Consider the following 15,681-nt stretch of genomic DNA (forward strand, 5'->3'; position numbering starts at 1 on the left):
CAGTTCTCTATTTCCTGCTTTGTGTGAAATGTGTTGCTGTCCTTCCTGTTTTGCATATTTCCACCTGGGGCTGTAGTAGTGGTCTTCCCCCAGTTCCAACTGTTCCCTCACTTCCAACCTTAAAAACGCATTTAGCAACTCCTCCATTGAGCAGTTGAGAAACTTGGCACCCCTCCTGATGGACAGGCGATATGTTTCAGGCAATTTTTGTAAAACAGCGGGAACCACCACAGCTGCAAAGGTGTTTTTGTTCACTCTGAGAGCCTTAAGACCTCTGATTTAAAATGAGACCCGCAACATATAATTTCCTCAAATATGCTGTATCCTTGTTGTTAAACACTGGTGCTAAATTTAGCTAATCATTCATAGGGGCTCACTGTATGGCAATTTCCTTTCCATACTTTTTCTTCAAAACATAACTCCAGCCATATAATTTGCTGATGTCAAAGAGAATCCCACAATGGTTGATCTGGCTCGTTCAATTACTAAACTTTGCAAGAAAGCGAATTTCTTGACAGCTGTGAGGCTTTCATTTTGGTCAATGGTGCTTTCAAGAGCATCCCAAAATCGTCCTGTTAAATTTCTTTACTTCAAGCTTGGGGAGTCTTGCCTTTGTCTTGTTTTGCTGAGGGTTTAATTCTGAAACACCTGCAACATGTTGTCACAAGGAAACGTAGCATTAATAGATGCCCTAGCTGAGGGCCATGTTGCGCGATACTGATTATTAATGCAACAATGTTGCATTAAAAATCGGTGATAAAAATCAGCTTTGGGTAACATCACCTTAAACAAGCTCTTGAATTTGCAGTCCTTGCAAATTGAAGTGTTTGATTATGCAATATGCATTGTTTTTTTTTTTTTGAACTAAGAATATAGTGCCATGCTACAACATATTGGTGTCATGCTATGCAAGTCTACACAGGAGAGCCAGTGTTACGAGTATCGTTGTAGAGCAGGGTTGTTTCCAGACAGAACTCAGGATCGCCGGTAACAGCAACAAACTAATTTATTTCTGTAAGATAACTTCGTGAATTTACAGCACTAAGCTTGTTCAAATTTGAATCAATTTCCCTCACAGAAGAAATGCTCGCTCTAATATACATGAGGCTTAAAGTTCTAGAAACTTCTATTACAAGCTAAATTAAGTAGTTTGACACAGTTTCTAATCTGAGTAATTACATAAGGATTAGAATGTTCTGGAATGTTCTTATACAAATTGGTCACGGCTGAATGACTTCCAGTTCTAGATTGTTCTAGAAATTGACTTAGACAATTTTTCGTAACATAACCCCCTCTTTGAGAAGAAATTTACAAAATTTCTGCATAACAACGAAAAATCGTCTATGTGGATAGGCAGTATACACTTCTTCCAGCAATAAGCTTACTCCAGCACACGACTTAGGTAATCAGCTCCCACGTTGTCTGATCCCTTAATAGCTTCTACTTTCATATTGTAACTCTGTAAGAACATAGTCCACCGCATCAACCGGTTGTTAGTGAACTTTGCACTGTTCATATACTTAAGAGGCTCGTGATCGGTCTGTATTACAAAGTGCACACCATACAGATGCATATGGAATCTCTTGATACCCCACGTGACTGCCAGGCACTCTTTCTCTATCGTAGAATAATTAAGCTCTGCGTCACTCAACTTCTTACTTGCGTAACAGATAGGAAACAATTTGCCCCCATGGTCTTGCATCAGAACTGCACCGATCCCATAGTCTGAAGCGTCCGTTTTGAGAACAAAGGTCTTTTCAGGATCCGGTAATCACAAGATTGGATCACTAGTGAGAAGGATCTTGATGGTTTGATAGGCTTTCTCCTGGGCGTCACCCCACTCCACTTAACTTGGTTGACCCTTTCGTGTAAGGTCAGAAAGGGAAGCTGCAACAGCGGCGAAGTTTGGGATGAAATCTCGGTAATATCCTGCCAGTCCCATAACGGAACAAACCTGCTTCTTGGTTGTTGGTCTCAGAGCTTTTCTGATTTTGACGACATTATCCTCATGGAGACCAATTAAACCCTGCTGCAATTGATGGCTGAGGAAATCAATGCTGTCAACACCAAAGATACACTTGCTCAGTCTAATCGTCATGCTGGCTTGAGCTAAGCACCTAAACAGCTCTCGGAGGATCTTAAGTGCTCCTCCCATGTACAGGTGTGGACCAGGATATCATCCCAGGAAAACTCGACATTCTTCATGCCTTTGAGCAATTTCTTCATTCCACGCTTCAGCATAGCCGCAGAATTCACCATGCCGAAAGGGATCTTCAGAAACTCAGGAACCATCTGGGGTAACAAAGGCCGTCTTAGGAATATCTATTTCCGGTATTGTAACTTGCCAGTATCCTTTGCTAAGATCGATCTTCGAAAAGAACTTGTCTCCATTGACCTTCTAAAGCAAGTCAACAGCTGCTGGCATGGGTTCGGGATCGAAGACGGTTAGCTTGTTGAGCTTTCGGTAGTCCACATACACTCTGTTGCTACCATCTTTTTTCTTTACAACCACCACCAGGGAGGCGTAGGGAGAATTAGACTCTCTGATAACTCCCATCTTCATCATGTCATGTATATCGTTCTTCAGAGATTCCCTCGTACTATACGGGACAGGGTACGGCTTAGACCTGACGGGCTCATTGGATGTGAGGTTGATGTGATGCTGCACAAGGTTCGTGGTTCCAGGAGCCTCGGTGAATAGGCTTGAAAACTCTTGCGCCAAGTCTAGAAATTCTGCTCGCTCAGTTTCGTTAAGGCCAGGGCCAGTCTTTTCATCTGCAGTGGATTCCTTCGCCACATATCCACCAATCTCTAGGAAGCCAGTATCATCATCATCTGGATCCAATTCTAGTTCACTCAGCTCACCACTGCTAGACACTGTAGCTGCAGCCTCTCCAAGTTTCTCTTCTTGCTCGATGTACACCTTTAAAAGGTTAGCATGGTAGACCTTCAGCTTGTCTTTCACTCTCACCTTGTAATCGTTGATACCTACTACAGCACTAACTTCATAGGGACCTTTCCACTGCATCAGCAACTTGTTATGATCAGTCGGCAGCAACACAAGGACCTTATCTCCTGGCTGAAACTTTCCCACTTTGGTCTTGCGGTCATAGTAGTGTTTTCCTTTCTGCTGGGCTTTCTGCAATTCTTCATGGGCAATTTTCAAGGTGTCCTCCAGCTTTTCTCGTAACTCAAAGACATACTGGTAGCTATTCTTCACCTCCGGAGCCTCTACTTCTTTTGTCCACGGCTCTTTGAGAATGTACATGAGACCTCTTACAGCTCTCCCCTAAAGAAGTTCAAATGAAGGGAATCCTGTAAATTCCTGGGCAACCTCACGGTAGGCAAACAGGAGTGGGTTGATGTAGCGATGCCACAGTCTTGGCTGCTCACTGCACAATCTCTTTAGTGTGATCTTCAGAGTTCCGTTGAACTTTTGCGTCATTCCATTGCACATAGGATGGTAGGGTGTGTGGTCGTTAACTGCTTAATACTCAGAAGGCGTGCAACTTCTTTCATGCAGTCAGACACGAACTGTGTGCCTAAGTCACTTAGAATCTCTTCTGGAATTCCTAGACGGCTGAACATATCAACTAAGGCCTCAGCTACCGTCTCGGTGTCAATATTCTTCAGAGGAACCGCTTCGGGGTAGTGCGTAGCATAGTCCACGAATGTGAGGATATATCGGTGACCTGCTTCACTAGGTGGACTTATCGGGCCAATGAGGTCAATGGATACCCGTTTGAAAGGCATGTGGATTAATGGCATCTTCTGTAGTGGCACCTTGGGAACTGATCCTTTATTTACCGTCTTCTGGCAAATGTCACACGACTTGCAGTGTCTGGAAATGTCACCTTGAATACCTGGCCAGTAGAATGCTTTCTGGATCTTGTCAGTGGTTTTCTTGACACCCATATGACCTCCCATAATAGATTCGTGAGCTAATTCCATCAGTTGACGTCGCAAAGGCGTTGGTACCATCACTTGCCTAATCGGTTTACCGCCATTTACATGGGGATGCTTGTAACTTCTGTACAACACACCATCCTTTTCTTCAAAGCTCACCTCCTGCTCTCCTTTCACTTTAATGTCTCTTCGGTCCCATTACTTCTCCAGGCTTTTATCTTCGCGCTGCAATCTTACCAGCTCATTTCTATCTACAACTGCATTCTTTGAACTGCTTGCAACTTTAAGCGGCGTATGCTTTCCGTCCTTCCTAGCTTGACTTCGGGTTGTGACCACACATGCCTCTTGCCAGTTGGGGTCTGGGTCGTCTGCTGGTTGGGCGCCTGGTACATTACCGATTATCAAGTCATAGATCGCATCAGGAAGGCACTGCACGTCAACTTCCCCAGACAGGTAAGGGGTGTCTATGTGATCCGAGCAATTGGTACCTTCCTCACAGTATTGTCAACCAGCAACATACAGTTAAAGTCACCTGTGTACTGTCCTTCCGAGACGAGCTCTTTTTTCACTCTGTAAGATCATACCTTTTCATAAGAGGTATCTTCATCTTGTCATAATCTGAGGCTGCTTCTTCTGAAAGGTGGGAATAAACATCTAGCGCTCGGCCTGAGAGTAAAGCACTCAGCTTGGTAGCCCATCCAGCTTTATCCCATTTTGCGGTAGTTGCAAATCTCTCAAATCGCTGAAGATAAGCATCCAAGTCATCTTTTCCATCTACAAAAGAGGGAAGTTTAGGAGCTTTCGCTCTGTCTTCTTTATTAGGTGCTTGAGCACCGGGCCCCTGATGGGTCTGTTCCAACTCTAAACGTTTCATTTCTAACTCATGTCTTCTCTGGGCTTCTTTGATTTTCACTTTCTGTCTCTGAAGCTCAGCCTCCATTTGAAGTTTTCTTATTTCTCGCTCTTGTTGTCGCGCTTCCCTCTCCTCATCTTGCCTTCTACTTCTCTCCACTTTCTCCTCTTCTGCTATCCTCAATCTCTCTTCTTCCTCTTCTTCTCTCCTGCATTTCTCCTCTCGTTCCTCCTCTCTACGCTTCTCCTCTCGTTCTTCCTCTCTACGCTTCTCCTCTCGTTCTTCTTCTCTACGCTTCTCCTCTCATTCTTCCTCTCTGCGTTTCTCCTCTCGTTCTTCCTCTTTACGTACAAATGCAAGCAACTCAGCTCCTTCCAGGGCAAACGTTTTGCCTAACTCAATAAACTTCACCATATCATATGACACACAGTCTGGAAATGTCCACACAGGATAACAGCGTATGACACACAGTCTAGAAATGTCCACACAGGATAACAGCGAAACCTTCTTTTACACGAAATCGGTTCACACAGAACACCAAATCCACTCTCCCACACTTGTCCTGTACCTTTCCTGGTTACGGTAGTCCAGCAAACAAATTTCTGCTCTCCCGGACAGGCTCCCAATGTTATGAGTATCGTTGTAGAGCAGGGTTGTTTCCAGACAGAACTCAGGATCGCCGGTAACAGCAACAAACTAATTTATTTCCGTAAGATAACTTCGCGAATTTAAAGCACTAAGCTTGTTCAAATTTGAATCAATTTCCATCACAGAAGAAACGCTCGCTCTAATATACATGAGGCTTAAAGTTCTAGAAACTTCTATTACAAGCTAAATTAAGTAGTTTGACACAGTTTCTAATCTGAGTAATTACATAAGGATTAGAATGTTCTGGAATGTTCTTATACAAATTGGTCATGGCTGAATGACTTCCGGTTCTAGATTGTTCTAGAAATTGACTTAGACAATTTTTCGTAACAGCCAGACCCCTGACTGAAAAGGGGCTGATGAAGGACTGCTGACTGTTGTTGTTAATTTGGTTAAATATTCATTTTGACTACATTTAATGATGGGACATCTAGGGGCTTCCACTGAGATAGCCGCTAGATAGAAGCCCCTTGGCAGGCAAATCCCTACAACCCACCCTTTTGACCCCATTTCAAGGCGAGGGATTCTCTGAACCTGGCATCAGCTTAGGTTGGAAGAAAGAAAGGCTCATGCCTGAGGAAAGCCCTGAGCCTAGCCAGGTCCCAAGGCACCCAAAGTGAGGTTTAAGATAAGGTATACCTGTTAGGGAAGTTGGTTGGAGATTTTTAGGATAGTGCCAATAGGGGTGCAAATATAGATTTGATAAGCATCACTAGACCATCTACCTTAAATCTTACTGCTGTTGTTGCGTTCTGATACGAAAGATGTAGCCAGTGAAGACACCCCAGATTTTTGCTAAAGAAAGCACTGAATACTGGAATGCAATCCATTGTGGGTCAGAGGGCTGCTGTCTGAATGGAGACAAAGAGAGCATGGAGTATGATATCCAAGGAGCAGGTAGCTTGCCACTTCCAGCTCCAAAAAATGGACAGCTGAGTCAAAAAAACAGTTTAAGGTGAATTTGCCAGCTTGCAGAAAATCAGAAACTCAGACAGCATTCAGCTCAAAGCATAATATGCTCTTGGTGTTATGGGTGTAGAGATTTCAAGATAACTTGTATAAGGTCTCCAGTGAAAGGTTGGCATTTTGGAGGCCTTAAGGCCTGATGACATTTGATACCCTAAGCACCCATTGCTGTTGGAGACAGCCAGCTGAGAGGCCTGAGAAACCTTTGATGTGAAGAGAGTGGATGACTGAATGAGTAGTGGAAGGTGTCTGCATGATGTGCAGAAAGGTATCATTTTTTCTTGACTTTTTGTTAAGATAGAGGCAGAAGGAGAGGGTGATTGTCCTGGGTGCTCCCCTCTGGTAAAACAGGTCACAGACTTGGAAGAGTTACTGCGGAATTTGGTTCTGATTTGGATCAACATGGGACCTTGTTGATTGAAATGCCAAAACTGGCAACATACATCAACTATATGATTAAGGTTTCCTTTTACTGGCCAGGGGAGGATAAGATACCTGGTAGGCCCCAGACTGGACCAACACTCAGGGTCTTAAAAAGTAACTGAGTAGAATGTGCTACCTTTGTAATTACATCTGCAAATGGTTAGACGTTGAAGTCCTCTCGGATAAGGACTATAAACCATAGGCCCTTACTACTGCATCTTCAGTGTTACATGGTTAGCAGGAATGTTTAAAGAACCCACACACTTATTGCAAACTGTAGAGCATGGAGTTCCTGTCGTTTTGGTCTGGCCTTGTGTCACAGGTTGGTGCGTAACATAGTGTTAACCTGATAGCGCCTTTTCCCCTTGAACAGAATTGTCCAAGACAACTGGCTATGTCTATGTTTATGTCTAGGAATGGGGGCTTTCAAAGAGAGGTAACAAACTAGGGCCATGATGGTGGAGGTCCTAGAAGTGTTGGAGGTAACTTAAGTGTGGAAATAACTTGACCTCGGTTGTGTGTACGGACCTCATTGCGTACGGTCTATACTCATGACCTTGGTCAAGACTCTCCTATACAGACCTCCTGCTCTATTAATATGCGCTAAATCTTGACCAAATAAGCTTAGGATTTATTATATGGGATAAAAAACAAATTTTTCTTGGGGGACGCAGCTTGTAATCCCAAGCAGGCATGCCACCTTGCTTGCTCAGGTAGCCAATCACAACGCTGAAATTGGTTTATCTTGCCCACTCACAGAGCAAGCCATGTAATAATGGTATTTCTTTTGCTTATGGATTATGGTATATGGCATATGGTGAGGGTCCACCACTTTAATTTTTTTTTTTTTATTTAATGCATAAATAAATATCATGATTAGAGTTTACAGATATAGAGAATGTGAATTTAGTCAATATGATAAGTGCAAAATTGATGTATGATTGGAGAGGTAGTGCATTAAATATACATGGGTGATATTGTATAATTAAAACATTGGTAGGAAATGTCAGCACAATGTAAATATTAAAATATTTTTCTATTAACGTTTAGGTCAAGTGCCTGCACAGTGTTTGGTACCACCTCTTGAAGGCCCATGCAGAGCTGCATATCGTCGTTGGTATTACAATAAAGAAAAGGGGAAATGTATGGTTTTTGTCTATGGTGGATGTGAAGGAAATGCCAATAACTTTTACACCAAACCAGCCTGCAAGATTGTCTGCATGCAACATAATAGAAGTAAGGTTATACTTATAGGTATCAATGGCTATAACAACCACAGGGCTCGAAATTAACTTTTTCGTTTGGGAGCAAGCTGGCGACTAACGAAAGAATTTTGGTCGCCAACTTATTTTATAAATAACTTATACAAGAACACGATTTTATACGTTACTTTGCATACAAGAAAAGTCACAATTGAAGAGCGAAAACAATTAGAAACAACACAAGTAACACTTAGTTATAAAGCTACCATTGTTCTCAGGTGATGTCTCTGGCCTGAAGGTGATGGTTGTCTCCATAGTCATTTTAATCCTTTCCTCGAAGGATTCAAAGTTTGGATTAATCTTTTAGCTGAATCTTCTTTCCCCGCATGTAAAAACTCACGTAATTCCTTCAACTGACTGGTATCTGCTGCCATTTTCGCAGCAAATGAAAAGCACATGGTGTTGAAGTGCGCCTGCGATCCCAGTTTCGGAAGAAGCCGCTGAAACAATATGGCGCGCCGTGAATGCAGTATCAACGTGTCGAAATACATTCAATTTTTTCGATTATCGTGTAATATTCAGACATTATTTTACTGGGGACGGAAAGGTGACATGTATACTAGCTACCATATCTGATTGATTTCCTAATATAAAGATTTAAAAACAAAAGTTGTGTCATGGTTTGCTTTAGTTACATGTATCATACAAAACGCGAGTCGCCAGCTGGTGACCAGGTCTGAAAATTTAGTCACCAGTGCTCAAATGTTGGTCACATTGGCGACCAGTGAGTCGCAATTTCGAGCCCTGAACCATGCAAAATTCACTGTACATTTTTCTCTAGCAAAAAAAACTGAAGATAACACTATACTACACAAGCAATTCCTCCTGTGAGATCAGCCACTCAAGAAAGTCATGTTGTAAACTTCAGTTTGCTGCTTGCAATAATGTGTTTCCCCTGATGATTGTCGTCAGTTTTCATGTCATCATTATCCTCTGTTTTGGTAGTTGAGTATTTTTAAGGGTCATTCACTGCTGTGATTTCTAAGTCAAGCATGGTGTATCTTTATCTTAAAAACTTAGCAAGTAATCATGGAGTTGCTCCATGTTGATTGTTTGCTTATTTAATACATGAATTAAAAGCCATACATTAATCAGCTTACCAGAATTTTGGTCCTGTGCTACACTTTTTCATTGCTTCTGCTGTTTACTCCGGGGAACTGCAGTTGTAGTCTGACAAATGCCATTTGTAATCTGATTTTGTTTGTAATGGTTGTTTGTTTGCACAAGATGATACACTTAACCTAACTTAACTTATTACATTTCATGTTTCTCAGGTTCGGTACAAGATTTCAATAAGACACATCCTCCACAAAATAAAACCACCAGTACCCCAGGTAGGGAATCTCATAATGTACTAGCAGAATGCCATGACTGATCTGGACATAAAAATGTATTTTATGCTTGTTAAACATTTTGGTCGCTTTTATAAATGATGTTGTCAATATGGCGTAATCTGAGAGATGTAAAATTAGTGTGGGACATGGTATGATCACAGTGCTCGAAATTAGTGGTTGTCCGGTCGTCCGAGACAACTAAAAAATGGTCCGGACAACCATGTTTCTGTAAAATTAAAGGCCTGGTTGTCTGAGAAAAATAACACCAGACAACCCAGGAGAAATTGAAGTACATACTGTTACTTTGAGGTCCAGCCGAATAAAAAAAAAAAGGTATATAAAAGATTTAAATTTGGTGTTTTAGTTTGTTGACGGAAACCGCAAACCGCCATGTTTTCAAACCCAGGCCTCCCTGAAATCTTATGGCGCACAGGTAATCATTTTTTAAGGCAAAGTACTTTGCAAGTTGTCAGATATACATTTACAGGCAAGAAAATTCTGTTAATTAATCAGGGCTGTGTGAGATTAGCTAGCCAGTTTTCAGGGTTATGAACTAGGCCATTATTTAGAGTAATCAAATAGCGTATCTTTCGAAAAACATTTGACCTTATTTTGTTTGCCTTTCCCTGCTGAATGTTTGACAGCTGGTCTTTGATGTATAAACCTTTAGACTTTTCATTGAAACCACAGGCTTTTTGCTGTTGTCACTGTATTTCTCTTACGTGAATATGCAAGTGTTATACTTTTGGTTTCAAGGAAGTACTTTTGCTAAGCATTAAGTTGCTAATGCGAAAGTGCAAACATCCTGCTCGAATGATGTTTCAAGGGAGCCATTCTGCGCCACTTCGCGTCATTTATGTTATTTACTTTGCGTCATTTATGTTTGTAATTAAGCGACAAATTATACAATATTCTAAGAGCAACCAAGCAGTCATAAGGGCAACCAGAGCCAGGGATTAGGGTGTCCTGCATTTGGAATAAGGGCAACTTGGATATTATTTCAGTTTCAAGCACTGTGATCATGTAATGTGAACCTTTAAGTACATACAAAGATAGTGAAGTTTGGTGACCCCTCACCTTGTGGCCAATATGGGTTGAGTCATGCTTTGGACTAGAAAGTGTTACTTACATTTCTAACATTTCCTCATCTGAGTTTGATCTGGATTTAAAGACTTGTATGAAAGCCTTTGGTATGACTGATGCAGTATTCTCTGACATCCACTCTTGAACCCCTACTGAGGGACACCTTTCAAGTGTGTCCTGAAACTACTACCAGCATCGAATATGAATAAACCATTTTAGTTGCCCTTGTCTATTAAGGGCAGTGTCTTCATTTTGGCTGTCCCACTTTAGTTGCTTTAGTGTTTCTAAATCTATTCTAGTGGCCACCAAGAACTTTGCAATATACACTTATAAAAGTGTGCATGCATGTGACTAGGCTACATTCAAGTGCATTTACGGTCATCTCATCACTTTCCCTGTACCTAAGAAGAAAATGTACTGGAAGTAAGGTGGGAGCATTTATTTCTTTTCTGCATACCATGTAAAGTAAAACCTGCCAACTGTTGTTGGTGATGATTCGTCACTTACTGGTGCTCCAAGTCCACAAAGTGGTACTCATACCAGCATTAACAGTAATAAGAAGTCAAGGGCATGGTAAGATAGTCTAGCAGTCCCACTGGCAGATCAAGATCAAGATCAAGCACAAATATCTCAACTTTGCTGTCCAAGAATTTGTGAATGAACATTTAAACAATGGAGACAGGAAGAATCCGGATCAGTTTACAACAAGAAAAACACAGTCAAGCTATGCTACAAAGCAAAAAAATCAATCATAGCTTTGCTGCAGGAAAGAGCAATTATTACAGAAAAGTAAAAGTCAAAATGTTTGTTCCACCAAAATAACTGGCTAGGAGACCTAAGTAAGAAAAGTATTGTTAGTTGGAATGAAAACGGAAGAGAAACTGCAGGGGATGGAAGGCTGACAACATAATGAAAACTAAAGGCTGAAAACACCCTTACATTCTGCCACATGTCAGAACTGAGTATCATAAACACTGTTTTGTGAAGAGATGCCTTTTCAGTTTTATTTAATTGTTATTCATGCATTTGTAAAGTAGTTTGTAATTAGTTTCTTATAGCAGTTAGTGATATGAAATTGTAAGTCCAGACGTATGACTCTGGGCATGTTTCTTTTGGTATTTCTATTTATTAATAAAGAATTTTAAATAATCGTGGACATGGCCAAGATGAGTGGTTTTTGGCAAGAGCTCCCTTAAAAGCTTTGAAAAGGAAAATGCTGCATGCTGACATTAAGTAATGGAGACTTGTGCAAGCATTCATCCAGGGAGATCCAGTAATGACTGAAGTGTTTCTTGGTGCCACAAACAGGGAGAATGTCAACTGGACTTACAACAATTCTACCTTAGTTTAAAGCAATAAAGTATAGGTAGTCCATTTGTCAGTTCTGTGCTTAGTGGTCAGGCCTTTAAGCAGATGTGAGGTTACAGTTGCCTTCGCTAGCTTTTAAATGCAAGTTATCCTGTTCTCGTGCTAATCAGTGTCTAATTTCTATCATCACAAGGTCAGCGCAAACCTCACTCTCATGCAGAGGCTCATGGAGTTACATTTTGCCAAACTGAAAAATGGTCCATTAACAAATAGCCCTAATTCACTATTCAATAAAGTTGGGAAATCTACCCTGTTTAAGATTGACAAACTGTTAACTGACTGCACAATGTCAGCCTGGCTAAATAGAGCTGTATAAAGCATATTGAAAGTTGGAAAATGGAAGGCGAGCTGAAGATGGCTGCTTTGCCTGTAAGACTGAAATGGGCTGTATAGAGTGGTTTTCACCTGAGCTTGAGTGTTTAAAATTAATTGGTTTTTCGTTATTAGTTGTCACACAATTGCAGTAAAAAGGGTGTGTCACTTTTTAATCCCATCCGAAGTAAAACCAAACCAATTGTGACTCGCTCGCACATGTTTTTTTCCCACTTTATGTATAGCTATATGTATTTACTTCAAGGTTTGATTGGTTGATTGGATTGTCTATCCTTTGTGATTGGCTAGAGTGATTACATTGGTTTTGGTACTTAGACTCTTAAGGCAAAACTGCCCTATGTATTTCCTAAACCTATTGTTATTAGGTGGTATGGTAGCGTGGGATTTTCTTGAAAGGAATGGTTTGATTCTTAATGATGAGGTGTTCATGACAATTATTAGTGAAACCTTGAGGTTGGGAATATCAACCTATTTACTGAATTATGTGCAACAGTTTTCATACATTGTAAGTATTGAAACATATTTAAGTAAAGTGGCATTTCTATTACATCTTTTACTCAGGATCTTTTGGTAGCAACACCAAGATTAGCACCTTCTGTGTACAAAACATAGGCATGCAAGGCGTGCAAGAGTTTTTTTGTGGATTAAAAGCCCCTGGAGATAGCAGCACTCACTCTTAACAGTTATGATAAGGTTAATCCAACAAGTTTGTTTGGTTGCAATGTACAGGGCAGAAAGAAAAAATTAGAATTTTTTTCACTGTAGGTTTAGCTTACAAAACATTCTTTAGTTTGTACTGATGCTGGTGATGGATGTTTCGACAACCTGAGCAGAAAACATCTTCAGAGTCAAGTGAATATTTTGTCAGTTGATGGTGTTATAAATCTGCTCCGTTGAAAGCGATTTGTCAGTTTAGCCATGATGATATTGGCGGTAAGACTCGTGTAAAGTTGTCATCAGTCATTGGTCGGTTTTAATCCATCTATTGTTAGTCAAATCAGTCCTACTGTTAATCAAATGAAGTTGGTCTGTTAGAGGTCAGTTTGTCGGTTTCGTTTACATCATGGATAAAGTCATTTGTAAGGTGCCGGTAGTTGCTGACATCTGTTAAGAGGGGATTGTTCCAAGTTAGAGTACCAGCTTTCAAGAGTCAGTCATTGAAAATAGTTTGTTCTCTAGGTTCTCTTTGAAACGCTTCTCAGTTGTATTTAATAATTGACATCATTGTGTATTAATTTGAAGTGGTTTTATTGCTAAGGGCAAAGGTGGCAACAGAATAAGAACACGCTATTCCGTGACTTGACATGTCAGATGTGACTATCTAATAATTAGATTAGTTTTTGTTTATCTGTGAAATGATAATTAGCGTTCTGAAGGAAAATCGTTCTTGTTGCATTTTCACCAGATATTCAACTTTATACCAGTTTTTTCCAGCAATGAAGAAAAAGCACATTACTCCTATGTTTTCGAGAAGACAAGAGTTTCGTGTTGTATACCTTTATGAGGAAAACAAAAGTATCAAGTTACAAAGGCTGCGTGAAGAGTAAAATTGTCATGTTTACTGGTCAACGTATTATTTAATTTAACTCATTTTACAACAAGACCCAATTTAGCATGGTCTTATTCTGTTACCAGCAATGATCATATTTTTTTTTCGGTTTTGACATTCATAGAAACCACTTCAAATTAATATCGATATCAAAACCCATTTAAACGAGAAGACATTAGCCTTACCTAACTTGAGACTTAAAACAACCAGACATGTGAAAAGTTCTTTTAATTTTGTAAGACGCTATGAAATCTGCAGAGTTTGGGACGTTTCCTTGTCACATTATCCTTCCCAATGCATGAGAGTTTTTTGGTTACAGAACGTCAGTTACAGAAAAAGTTTTGGCACTTTATGGGGGATGTAGTAAGTTAACCTTTTTGAACCGTGTAAGGAATCTGTTTCAAAACCAAAGAACTACTGTGGCACCTCAAAGTCTAAAAATAAATCTAATTAATTTGCGCTTTTACTTGCCGCCATGGAGTCTTCAGGGATATTTGAAGAGGTTCCATAGCACAAACCTTTTAGAAAATCTGTGCTAAAAATCCCCATTTTTAAGAATTGCCATTAACAGAAGACATTAAAATGCCACGAAAGACACTAAGAAAAGAGACATCTAAACGTTTATATCAACTTAAAGTTTCTGGATGTGCCACTAGATTGGCTTCTTGTTTGTCTATTCTGACCATGCGAACAAGAGTCACTGATTCATCAGTTTTAATTGCAACCACTCGTGCATGAAAAACAAGTGTCAAGTTACCATTTGAAAGTAACAAATACTGTAAACATATCTTGTTACATTTACCTGCAACAAAAACAGATTTCAAAATTCAGCAGTGTTCTCATTCATAACTAGCCATCTGTAATTTCTTTGGTTTTGACAGAGAAAAGCACTTCAAATGAGTATCTCTGTATCGATTCCAAGGAAAGTTTCAACAAGAAGACAGTATTACTCTGTGAACATCATTACTTAATTGAAACTTGTATTCACAAACTCAAAAATTTTGTGCAAACGGAAATGGTTTGGACTCGATTCTTTTTTTGTGAACTGCATGTCATGCAAATAATATTGATGGAAGCCAGACGAATACCATCATGGATGAAAGCCCCCTCACCATCCCAATAGTGCATTTTGCACTAAAAACAATCGTTCCTGTCTTAGAATTTACCAAGTTACCGAGTGGCTAAGACTCATTTTATTCGAAATTTCTCGGAGCAAAGCTTGGATGACATGTTAGTGTATTCCAAAGACTATGATTGTTCAACCAATAATCAAATTCTGAACTCTTTTGAAACCCATCCACAAATTCCTGGGCTCAACCATAGCAAACAAAGCATTGGAAATGTCAGAAGAATACCTGTTTCTGTTTGTAGAAAAACAAAGATTGCCGTTCTAAAATCAGGATGAAATCTCCACACACATGCTTCACCTTAACAAGTGGCAATTTGATGGGTTGTTTATAGTAGCTCCAATCTGATTGGTGTGAATTACATACATCTCTCACTCATCCATTGACCGTTGACCCGATGATAACATACCCCAGAGGTATTTTTTTTACAAAAAAATAACTCGATGGTTGAGTACGCATAGAGTCCCTGTTCATTTGCAATTATCAGGTGAGCAGAATAAACTCTGAGTTTGTGCAGTCTGAACAGAAGTCTGAATTGCATACTTAAATTGGACCCAGCCAGAGGTTGTGAATCTTTGTGGTAACCAAAAGGATTTCCTCGGATTCCTTCCGAGAAATTTTCTACACTGTTCCTTTTGTGCTTACATTTTTTTGGTGTATGACAGCATGTGCAACCAAGCTTATCCAGTATAAAAATTGCTTAGCAACAGCCTTCTGTGATCTTATCCCACAGAACTTGTCACTAAATCTTCAATCTCATCATTAGAGGAGCTGTAAGGAAAATAGGGTTTTTGGTGATCTCTTGATTTTCTGTTGATATACACAATCC

At 40.2% G+C, this 15,681-nt stretch overlaps 1 protein-coding gene and 1 pseudogene across 4 annotated transcripts in view; one reads left to right on the forward strand and one right to left on the reverse strand.

The window, feature by feature from the left end:
• The window catches only part of LOC110049638 (cysteine-rich motor neuron 1 protein-like), a 70,333-nt gene that overhangs the window by 27,787 nt on the left and 26,865 nt on the right, over positions 1-15,681 (forward strand). For all 4 annotated transcript variants that reach the window (XM_020755442.2, XM_020755443.2, XM_020755444.2 and 1 more), the window contains exons 7-8: positions 7,847-8,032; positions 9,333-9,392. In XM_020755442.2, the coding sequence (XP_020611101.2) occupies positions 7,847-8,032; positions 9,333-9,392 (246 nt within the window). The remainder of the gene's footprint in view (positions 1-7,846; positions 8,033-9,332; positions 9,393-15,681) is intronic.
• LOC149109225 (uncharacterized) lies at positions 4,472-5,173 on the reverse strand (annotated as a pseudogene).

This window comes from Orbicella faveolata, unplaced genomic scaffold (assembly GCF_042242905.1).
Source record: "Orbicella faveolata isolate gen_17 unplaced genomic scaffold, um_ofav_v1 contig_25, whole genome shotgun sequence".
NCBI classification, from domain to species: domain Eukaryota; kingdom Metazoa; phylum Cnidaria; class Anthozoa; order Scleractinia; family Merulinidae; genus Orbicella; species Orbicella faveolata.